Source organism: Babylonia areolata, chromosome 12 (assembly GCF_041734735.1).
Source record: "Babylonia areolata isolate BAREFJ2019XMU chromosome 12, ASM4173473v1, whole genome shotgun sequence".
Taxonomy (NCBI): domain Eukaryota; kingdom Metazoa; phylum Mollusca; class Gastropoda; order Neogastropoda; family Buccinidae; genus Babylonia; species Babylonia areolata.
Window position 1 is genome coordinate 374,022 of NC_134887.1, and position 12,092 is coordinate 386,113.

A 12,092-nucleotide genomic window follows, 5' to 3' on the forward strand; every position below is an offset into this window, starting at 1 on the left:
AAAAACCGTGAGCAAATTACCACCACCTGTGTCATTCGATGGAATTCAGATTGAGAAAACTGAATGCCTACACTACCTAGGAATACAGTTCGACAGGATGCTGACCTTCAGAAAACATACGGAAAATACTGTTCTCAAATAATAATAATAATAACAATTATAATTATTATTATTATTATTATGGTATTTATATAGCGCTGAATCTTGTGCAGAGACAATCAAAGCGCTTTCACACCAGTCATTCACACGCATGCACAACTCGAAAACTGGAGAAAGTGAAGACAAGGAAGAGGCAGGAAAGGGAGGCTGTTTTGGGAAGAGGTGTGTTTTAAGGTCAGACTTGAAAGAGCTGAGTGTGGAGACTTGACGAAGCGAAAGAGTTCGTTCATTCCAGTTGCAAGGTCCAGAGACAGAGAAGGAACGGCGGCCAACAGTCGAGTGTTTGAATCTGGGTACGCGTAAACAGAGTGGATCCGAAGCCGATCGTAGTGAGCGAGATGGAGTGTAGAGGTGAAGGCAGCCACAGAGATAGGAAGGGGCAAATTTGTGAATATATTTATAATATAGAGTGCTGATCTTGTACTTTATTCGGTGTGAGACAGGGAGCCAGTGGAGATGTTGCAAAAGAGGAGTGGTGTGCTCAGATCTTTTCTTTCTGAGGACGAGTCAGGCAGCAGAGTTTTGAATCCGCTGAAGGGACTGAATGGATGAAGCAGGCAAACCAGACAATAGAGAGTTACAGTAGTCAAGGCGAGAGAGAATGAGAGAAATGACAAGTCTAGATGTTGCGTCAATGGACAGATATTTCCGGGTGGAACTGATGCGCCGCAATTGACAGTAGCAGGATTGACATGTCTGACTGATAAATTTTTGCATGGACAGTGTGTTGTCAAGGACAAAGCCGAGGTTCCTGACTGAACAAGAAAGAGGGATGGATGTACTGCCAAGTTTGATTGTGTCAGTTGTGATGGAAGATGAGTTTTTGTTTAGTTCCTATGATAATTGTTTCAGTTTTGTCCACGTTTAATTGTAACTTATTTAGTCATCCAGTTTTGAATGTCCAGGAAGCAGTTGGATGTTTCTTGCAGGAGCGACGACAGTTTTTCGGGGGTATCACTCTTCTGGAGTTGAGTGTCACCAGCATAAGAATGATGACTGACATTCTGGCGGTTGGTAATTTCAGCGAGAGGAGCAGTGTACAGTGTGAAGAGCACTGGGTCTAAAACAGATCCCTGTGGGACTCCATGTTCGATTTTAACGGGTTCAGACTGGAAATTATCAACAATGACAGACTGGAATCGATTAGTGAGATAAAATTTGAACCAGTTTAGAACAGTGCCGTTGATACCAATGTAAACTGAAGACGGGAAAGAAGGATTGAATGGTCTATCATGTCAAAGGCAGCTGACAAGTTGAGAAGAGTGAGAAGGGAGATATGTCCTGAGTTGGACGCTAGCAGTAGGTTATTCAGGATGTGGAGGAGGGTGGTTTCGGTGCTGTGGTCAGCACGATAGGCAGACTGAAATGGGTGGATGAGATTGTTGAAACAAAAGGACAGTTTTTTTTCCAAGGAGTTTGGACAAGAACGGAAGATTAGAAACTGGTTGATAGTTCTACAAAATGTTTGCGTCAAGGTTGGATTTCTTCAGAAGAGGCCGGACGATTGCAGTTTTGAAAGTGGATGGAAATGTTCCAGTGAGAAAGGATGAGTTGACAATATTGGTGATTGTGGGGAGAAGCTGTGAGACACACTGGGAAAAGACAGAGGCTGGTATAGGATCGAGCTCACATGATTTTATTGTCATTTCTTTCAGGATTTCATGGACTTCTGTTTCAGTTAATGGATTGAAGGAATGGAGAGGAGTGCCGTTGAACTGAGGATCAGGTTGAGCAGGGTGGAAAGGCATTTGGTCCAAGCTGGTACGAATATTTTGGACTTTGTCGAAAAAGAAAAAGGAGAAGACATTTGGGAGTTCATATAAAGCGTAGGCAGAAGGAAGAGGAGTTGGTTTGGTTTTGTTGTTGTTGTTGTTGTTTTGATTTTGATTTTATTTTATTTTATTTTTTGTTTTATTTTTTATTTTTTGCAGTACCGAGAAAATTTGACATGATAAAGAGATTTGGTGGATGTGGCATCGAGAACTTGAGAAGAAAAGAAGTTTGTCTTCGCTGATGAGATCATTATGTTTGACTTTATTTATTTGTTTTGGGAAGATTTGATTGTGGACTTTAAGTTTTGTTGATCGCCGTTCCACTTGGCGACGTTTGCGTTTTGCAAGTGGAATGTCTTGTGTGTGCCATGGGGCGGAAGGTCTATCAGGGAACATGCGGGTAGTGGGGGGGTGGGGGAGGGTGTCAGTGGGGGTTGGGGGGGAAGGTGCATGTTCATCCAGCAGTTTAGAATGTCATAATGAATTTATATATATACAAAATAAAACGATGGTCGACCCAAGAAAGTCCGGGGAAAAAAAAGAAAAAAAGGACAGTGTGGCAGTGTGCAGAGACGTTGGTGCAGGAAGAAATTTTGGACAGTCGTTCAGCAACTTGAGAAGAAAAAATGTTCATGTTGATGGATTTCAGGTTGCGACGAGTGACGGATTTTTTGGTTCTGGTAGGTTTTGAAATATTAAGCAAGAATATGACAGCAAAATGGTCGGAAGAGAGTTCGTCAGTTACAGTTACTGACGCAATCATAGCATCAGAGTCACGTGTGATGAGCCAGTCCAACGTATGGCCAGATCTGTGTGTTGGTTCTGTAACGAGCTGAGAGAGAGAATGATTGGACAGAGATTGACATAGGCGTGTGACATCAGTGGAAGTTTGGTTGTCGAAACGAAAATTGAAATCTCCGAGGATGGTAAGTTTGCCAGAACGAAGGTTGTAGTAATCAAGTAGTGTTCGGAACTGATCGTGAAACAGAGAAGACGTTGGGTTATTTTTACGACTAGGGGAAGGACGATAGAGACAACAGAAGATGATTGAGTGACTGGGGACATTGAGAGTGACTTCGACCATTTCAAAAGTGTCGTGTGGAAAGGCATGGTTATGGGAGAAGGAAAGGCAAGACTCAGCTCCAAGATGTCTCTATACACGATGGCGATGCCACCTCCACGAGGCAGTCGAGGAAGTGACTTGGTTTTGTATCCAGGGGGGGTCAGTTGTTTCAGTTTGGGTTCATGACCTTGTAATTCCAACCATGTTTCGGTAAGAAATACGATATCAAAGTTATTTTCAAAAATAAAATCAGAAATATGGTCCGTCTTTTGATCAGGGCAGACAGACTGAGCATTGAACAGGCAGGCATGAAAGAGATCAGAGGCAGGCTGAGAGGAATCTAATGGTGAAGCAGGTGAGGCAGACAGACAGGCATGAAAGAGATCAGAGGCAGGCTGAGAGGAATCTAATGGTGAAGCAGGTGAGGCAGACAGACAGGCATGAAAGAGATCAGAGGCAGGCTGAGAGAAATCTAATGGTGAAGCAGGTGAGGCAGACAGGCAGGCATGAAAGAGATCAGAGGCAGGCTGAGAGGAATCTAATGGTGAAGCAGGTGAGTCAGACAGACAGGCATGAAAGAGATCAGAGGCAGGCTGAGAGAAATCTAATGGTGAAGCAGGTGAGTCAGACAGACAGGCAACGGAAGGAGACAGTGGTGACTGAGCAGTGGAGGAGGGCAGAGAAAGGTCCGGGAGTTGAGGCAGGTGTGGAAGGGGTAGAAAGCAGACCAGAGCCAATCACGGGAGATACACCACATTTTGGAAAAGTGTCAGAGAGGACAGTGTCACGGGAAGTAAAGGAGTCAGCTTGAACATGAAGTTGAGGTTGTCAGTGACAGTCACAGCAACAGCAGGGCTGACATCAGAGACAGAACGATCAGTGCTAGGGACAGAGGTCCACAAACAGCGAAGTCTGCCCGCTCTGGTTCCTCTTTTTGTCTTTGCTCTGCCGATGCCCAGGCTGATTATGCGCTGCGTCGTGTCATCGTGTCGTCGGAATTGTTTATGCCCTGATATATTTGATAGCAACGCTCTGGCTCATGGTGACAGTAGCAGTGCGAGAGCAGAGGTCGGACGGTAAGAGAGGGCTGGGCACGTGAAAAACGGAGAGTATAGTTGACAGGACGAAGTGGTCGCTGATGCGATAATGAGGGCACGGTGAGTAGCATGCATTTATGTCACTTTGTAAATCGAAACACTGAAAAAACGAATATTATTTATCATATTGTTCGAAAAAGCAAATAAATATGATAAAACTGTTCCGACCTTAGGCGTCCTGGAAAAACGACGCACACACTGATATAAAAAATGTCAAGAGTAAAACAGGGGAAGCACAGAATCACACACAGAAAGGCCGAGGCCAACACAGTGCAGCCAGTGGGCGCAAGGGCAGGTTACTCTCAATATATATATATATATATATATATATATATATATATATATGCAAAAAGGGTCTTTCAATCTTAAAGGCAACCAAAGGTATCGAACAACGCCACCTCTTCCTGCTGTATCAACCGCTCGTTCTCAGTGTCATCGACTACGGACTTGGGCTAACATCACCGTTTCAAAGCAGCCTCCTAAAATTAGAAAGAGTTCAAAATGCAGCTATGAGGCTGATCCTTGGAACAACAAAAGTCACGCCTACGGCAACCATGCGATACCTGCTTGGCCTTCCTTTAGTGCAGGCCAGAAACAAGTTTGAACAGGTTAAGACCTACTTCAGAGCATTAGAAAACCCTCAAAAGACACTGCATGATGCAGTCAAAGAACCAAAAGGCGGCCGTCTAGGACTGACGAGGAAGATCATGGATGGGGCAAGCAGAAGACACAATCCAGCTAGTATGCCGACTACAAGACCTGAAAGAAACAAAAGAATGGGAGGAAAACCTCAATCATGTGTATATATATGTGTGTGTGGAGTGATGGCCTAGAGGTAACGCGTCCGCATAGAAAGCGAGAGAATCTGAGCGTGTTGGCTCGAATCACGGCTCAGCCGCCGATATTTTCTCCCCCTCCACTAGACCTTGAGTGGTGGTCTGGACGCTAGTCATTCGGATGAGACGATAAACCGAGGTCCCATGTGCAGCATGCACTCAGCGCACGTAAAAGAACCCACGGCAACAAAAGGGTTGTTCCTGGTGAAATTCTGGAGAAAAATCCGCTTCGATAGGAAAAAACAAATTTAAAAAAACTGCACGCAGGAAAATATACAACAACAAAAAAGAAAAAAAGGGGTGGCACTGTAGTGTAGCGACGCGCTTTCCCTGGGGAGAGCAGCCCGTATTTCACACAGAGAAATCTGTTGTGATAAAAAGAAATACAAATACAAATCATCTATTCCGCCAACACAACCATTTCACCCAGTCTAGGAAGACATTGTCGGGAATGGCCAGAGGGCAAAACTGATGCGGAAGTGAAGCTACTCATAGAAGAAAACAGTAAAGAAGAGGAAATCATCATATACACAAATGGCTCAGTCACCAGAGACCAATCCGGTTGGGGATTCAATGCGAAACAAAATGGAAAAACAATTAGGGAAGGGAATGCTGCCTACAAAGTCACAACCTCCAGCCTAACGATGGAAGTTGAAACTGTGACACATGCTCTCCAGTGTTATCATCTATCCATATGCCCGGAAACCAACATGCCATGATTCTAACGGACTCAGTCAATGAACCTCATACAGAAAGTTTAAATTGGAATGGGAAGCCCAGAGTGGCATGAGCCAATGCGCAACTTTCAGATTAAAAAACTTACATGGTCATACTGCCCGGGACATGCAGGTGTTAAGGGAAATGAGCGAGCTGACAGACTTGCTGGTAACGCAACAACAACGAGCGGCCTACATCTACGAAAATCGGAAATCCCCAGAAAAGTCAAAGAATACAAAAAATAACAGGTACAAGGCCATCACACCATCGATTGCCTCAAAGAAATAAAGGTAGAGGGAGCCGGGGAGCGGCCGCAAGTCTAGTATGAAAGGAAGAGCACGATGCCTTGTTAATCAAACAAATATTGACATCATTTCCAAACCAACATTATGCAAATTTCTTCAGAACGGAACAGTCTCTGTGGGCTTTTCCAAATACAGTAGACTGAGCAACACGCCGCACTAGACGCCACGTTCCTGGCATCCGAGATCTTTTCCCACCTCTCTTGCGGCCAATTACTGGCACCCTGTGTTTGTGTGGGTGTGTGTGTGTGTGGGTGCGCGCTTGTGTGTGTGTCTGTATGTGCGTGTGCGTGTGCACTGACGAGTGTGGAAGAGTACACATGTGTCAGGAGAGCTCTGTGCACGTGTGTGTGTGTGTGTGTGTGTGTGTGTGTGTGTGTGTGTGTTGTGGGAACAACGGAATATTGGAACGCGCGGGCGGTGTGTGTGTGTGTATTTGTATATGTGTGTGTGTGTGTGGCGGGGGGAGGGTGAGGGGGGACGTGCGGGGGGAGGGTGTGTGTGCTGGGGGGTATGGGCGTATGTGTGTGTGCTGGGGGGTATGGGCGTATGTGTGTGTGCTGGGGGGTATGGGCGTATGTGTGTGTGCTGGGGGGTATGGGCGTATGTGTGTGTGCTTGTATAATGGACCTCCATAGCAGCATCGTCATCGTCCTTCATCGTCTCTGTCTATCTGTCTAAAGCCCCACTGTGTGTTTCAGACCCTACATCGCTGTGGGCAGCTACTCCGGCCTGCTGAAGGTGTGGAACTACGAAACCAAGTGAGTGACCTCCCCTGACCACCACTGCTCCTCGTGGCCATCTGGCTGCTGACAGGAACTGTGCAGTGTTGGCCCAGTGGCTGCTGACAGGAACTGTGCAGTGTTGGCCCAGTGGCTGCTGACAGGAACTGTGCAGTGTTGGCCCAGTGGTAATGCATCCACTTAGGAAGCAAGAGAATCAGAGCACACTGGTTCGAATCCCACAGTTGTCAGTATTCTTCTCACCCTCCAGTAGATCTTGAGTGGTGGTCTGGACGCTGGTCATTCTGATGAGATGATAAACTGAGGTCCTGTGTGCAGCATGCACTAAGCTCACATAAAAGAACTCATGGCAACAGACTGGTTGTCAGTGGCAAATTTCTGTAGAAAAATCCACTCCGATACGCAAACAAATGACACAGTGATGAATGTCGCACAGTGTATTTGACCACATGATCACAGTGTAACATGGTGAACACAGTGGTGATCACAGTGTGACATGGTGATCACAGTGTGACATGGTGAACACAGTGTGACATGGTGATCACAGTGTGACATGGTGATCACAGTGTGACATGGTGAACACAGTGTAACCCAGTGTAACAGTATACTACATTGATTTCAGAGAGGTGATGGGGTTGTGTGTGTTCATTGTAACACAGTGTAACAGTCCAACAAGGTGATCACAGTGAAGAAATGAACGAATGATATGGATACTGACAAAGCACCAGTCTTTGGTTGGAGATAAGCTGTAAACGCTTTACGAACACAGGATCATTTGCACAACAGGCTGCATACCTGGGTAGAGCCAACTGATGGCTGTCACTGGGCGCTCATCATTCATTTCCTGTATCATTCAGTCATATTTCAGGCATGCACACCTACACACTCGAACAGACATGTAACATTTTTACCTGTATTTTTGTTGATTTACCCCAGCACTTAAGCAGCCACACTCAGTTTTCGGGGATGTGCATGCTGGGTATGTTCACCAAACACTGACATGGATTACAGGATCTTTCACATGGGTATAGCATCTTCTGCTTGTGTATACACATGAAGGGCTTTAGGCACTAGCAGGTCTGCACATATGTTCATCTGGGAGATCAGAAAATCTCCACCCTTTACCCACCAGGTGCTGTTACTGAGATTCGAACCTGGGACCCTCAGATTGAAAGTCCAACACTTTAACCACTCGGCTATTGTGCCCGTCAGTGTTACACAATGCTACACAGTGTAACGTGGTGATCAGTGTAATATAATATAACACAGTCCAACAAGGCGATGACAGTGTAACACAATGTAACACACTGGTTTCAGAGAGGTGATGGCGTCACATGTATTTGACCAGAGTGTAACATGGTGATGACAGTGTAACACAGTGTAACACACTGGTTTCAGAGAGGTGATGGCGTCACATGTATTTGACCAGAGTGTAACATGGTGATGACAGTGTAACACAGTGTAACACACTGGTTTCAGAGAGGTGATGGCGTCACATGTATTTGACCAGAGTGTAACATGGTGATGACAGTGTAACACAGTGTAACACACTGGTTTCAGAGAGGTGATGGCGTCACGTATGTTTGACCAGAGTGTAACATGGTGATGACAGTGTAACACAGTGTAACACACTGGTTTCAGAGAGGTGATGGCGTCACGTATGTTTGACCAGAGTGTAACATGGTGATGACAGTGTAACACAGTGTAACACACTGGTTTCAGAGAGGTGATGGCGTCACGTATGTTTGACCGAGGAACTTTCCTTCAGACCTGTGCCTATGACCCCAAGGGAGCTTATCTGGGTGAGTGTGTGTGTTTGTGTGTTTGTGTGTGTGTGTGTGTGTGTGTGTGTGTGTGTAGCAGTGTTGATGTGATGTAGTGTAATGACATGATGTGGTGTAACAATGTTACAGTGGTGGGGTTCCCCAATGGAGCAGTGTGTGATATGGTGTAATGACATGATGTGGTGTAACGATGTTTCAGTGGTGGGGTTCACCAATGGAGCAGTGTGTGATGTGGTGTAATGACATGATGTGGTGTAACGATGTTTCAGTGGTGGGGTTCACCAATGGAGCAGTGTGTGATGTGGTGTAACAATGTTACAGTGGTGGGGTTCACCAATGGAGCAGTGTGTGATGTAGTGTAATGACATGATGTGGTGTAACAATGTTACAGTGGTGGGGTTCACCAATGGAGCAGTGTGTGATGTGTAACAACATGTGGTGTAACAATGTTACAGTGGTGGGGTTCACCAATGGAGCAGTGTGCGATGTGGTGTAACGACATGATGTGGTGTAACAATGTTACAGTGGTGGGGTTCACCAATGGAGCAGTGTGTGATGTGGTGTAATGACATGATGTGGTGTAACAATGTTACAGTGGTGGGGTTCACCAATGGAGCAGTGTGTGATGTGGTGTAACGACATGATGTGGTGTAACAATGTTACAGTGGTGGGGTTCACCAATGGAGCAGTGTGTGATGTGGTGTAACGACATGATGTGGTGTAACAATGTTACAGTGGTGGGGTTCACCAATGGAGCAGTGTGTGATGTGGTGTAACGACATGATGTGGTGTAACAATGTTACAGTGGTGGGGTTCACCAATGGAGCAGTGTGTGATGTGGTGTAACAACATGATGTGGTGTAACGACATGATGTGGTGTAACAATGTTACAGTGGTGGGGTTCACCAATGGAGCAGTGTGTGATGTGGTGTAACAACATGATGTGGTGTAACAATGTTACAGTGGTGGGGTTCACCAATGGAGCAGTGTGTGATGTGGTGTAACAACATGATGTGGTGTAACAATGTTACAGTGGTGGGGTTCACCAATGGAGCAGTGTGTGATGTGGTGTAACGACATGATGTGGTGTAACAATGTTACAGTGGTGGGGTTCACCAATGGAGCAGTACGTGTTCTGGACGCCATTACACTGCAAGATGAGACAGACGAACCTTTCCACTTTTCTCGGGACGCCATCACACACATCGTCTTTTCCCAGGACTCCAGGTTCTTTGCCACTGCTGTGAGTGTAGCATCAAGGGTGTAGCATGATGTGTGGTCAGTCCCTGATGAGTGGTCAGTGTAGTGTAGCATGATGTGTGGTCAGTGTAGTGTAGCATGATGTGTGGTCAGTGTAGTGTAGTGTAGCATGATGTGTGGTCAGTGTAGTGTAGTGTAGCATGATGTGTGGTCAGTGTAGTGTAGTGTAGCATGATGTGTGGTCAGTGTAGTGTAGTGTAGCATGATGTGTGGTCAGTGTAGTGTAGCATGATGTGTGGTCAGTGTAGTGTAGTGTAGCATGATGTGTGGTCAGTGTAGTGTAGCATGATGTGTGGTCAGTGTAGTGTACTTGATGTGTGGTCAGTGTAGTGTACATGATGTGTGGTCAGTGTAGTGTAGCATGATGTGTGATCAGTGTATCATGATGTGTGGTCAGTGTAGTGTACTTGATGTGTGGTCAGTGTAGCATGTGTGGTCAGTGTAGTGTAGCATGATGTGTGGTCAGTGTAGCATGTGTGGTCAGTGTAGTGTACATGATGTGTGGTCAGTGTAGCAGCATGATGTGTGGTCAGTGTAGTGTAGCATGTGTGGTCAGTGTAGTGTAGCATGATGTGTGGTCAATGTAGTGTACATGATGTGTGGTCAGTGTAGCATGATGTGTGGTCAGTGTAGTGTACATGATGTGTGGTCAGTGTAGCAGCATGATGTGTGGTCAGTGTAGCAGCATGATGTGTGGTCAGTGTAGCATGATGTGTGGTCAGTGTAGTGTAGCATGATGTGTGGTCAGTGTAGTGTACATGTGTGGTCAGTGTAGCATGTGTGACAGGACAAAGACATGATGAAGACACGGTGTGTGACATGACGAAGACATGGTGTGTGCAGGATGAAGACATGACAAAGACATGGTGTGTAACATGACAAAGACATGGTGTGTAACATGACAAAGACATGGTGTGTGACATGACAAAGACATGGTGTGTTCAGGATGAAGACATGACAAAGACATGGTGTGTTCAGGATGAAGACATGGTGTGTGCAGGATGAAGACATGACGAAGACATGGTGTGTGACATGACGAAGACATGGTGTGTGACATGATGAAGACATGGTGTGTTCATGATGAAGACATGATGAAGACATGGTGTGTGACATGATGAAGACATGGTGTGTGACATGATGAAGACATGGTGTGTGCAGGATGAAGACATGACGAAGACATTGTGTGTGACATGACGAAGACATGGTGTGTGCAGGATGAAGACATGACGAAGACATGGTGTGTGACATGACGAAGACATGGTGTGTGCAGGATGAAGACATGATGTGTGCAGGATGAAGACATGACGAAGACATGGTGTGTGACATGATGAAGACATGGTGTGTGCAGGATGAAGACATGACGAAGACATGGTGTGTGACATGATGAAGACATGGTGTGTGACATGACAAAGACATGGTGTGTGACATGATGAAGACATGATGTGTTCATGATGAAGACATGATGAAGACATAGTGTGTGCAGGATGAAGACATGACGAAGACATGGTGTGTGACATGATGAAGACATGGTGTGTGACATGATGAAGACATGGTGTGTTCATGATGAAGACATGATGAAGACATAGTGTGTGCAGGATGAAGACATGACGAAGACATGGTGTGTGACATGATGAAGACATAGTGTGTGCAGGATGAAGACATGACGAAGACATGGTGTGTGACATGATGAAGACATGGTGTGTGCAGGATGCAGACTACACGACGTCATTGTTCCGGGCCCAGGCAGTGAAGGAGGGCGCCCCATTCCTGTACCTGGGCAGGTATCGGGCCCACTACAAGCCCATCAAGGACCTCCTCTTCGGCGTCCACCTTGACTCCAACATGCCTCGCCTGCTGTCTTTAGGGGCTGACCGCGTTATGGTCTGTCCTGTGTGTGTGTGTGTGTGTGTGTGTGTGTGTGTGACTATGCAGTCGTATTACTCTGATTTATCTGGAAGGACAAATCCATCATTGATCATATGTAAAGAAACTGAAAGAAATAAGGAGTGAGATAGTTGAACATGACATTTGTTGTGATGGTAATGTCATGATCATGTTGATAACTGTGGTGATAACAATGATGATGTCATGATCAGGGTGACAACAGTAGTGATAACGATGTCATGGTGACAACAATGATGTCATGATCAGGGTGACAACGATGATGATGTCATGATCATGGTGACAACAGTGGTGATGATGATGGTGTCATGATCAGGGTGACAACAGTGGTTATAACGATGTCATGATCATGGTGATAATGATGATGATGTCATGATCATGGTGACAACAGTGGTGATAACGATGTCATGATCATAGTGACAACAATGATGTCATGATCATGGTGACAACGATGATG

General features: G+C 45.6%; 1 protein-coding gene across 1 annotated transcript in view; it reads left to right on the forward strand.

The window, feature by feature from the left end:
- LOC143288286 (cilia- and flagella-associated protein 251-like) overlaps positions 1–12,092 on the forward strand; it is a 128,393-nt gene that overhangs the window by 88,214 nt on the left and 28,087 nt on the right. The window contains 4 exon segments of the mRNA XM_076596633.1: positions 6,648–6,707; positions 8,412–8,491; positions 9,577–9,716; positions 11,441–11,614. Of these exon segments, the coding sequence (XP_076452748.1) occupies positions 6,648–6,707; positions 8,412–8,491; positions 9,577–9,716; positions 11,441–11,614 (454 nt within the window).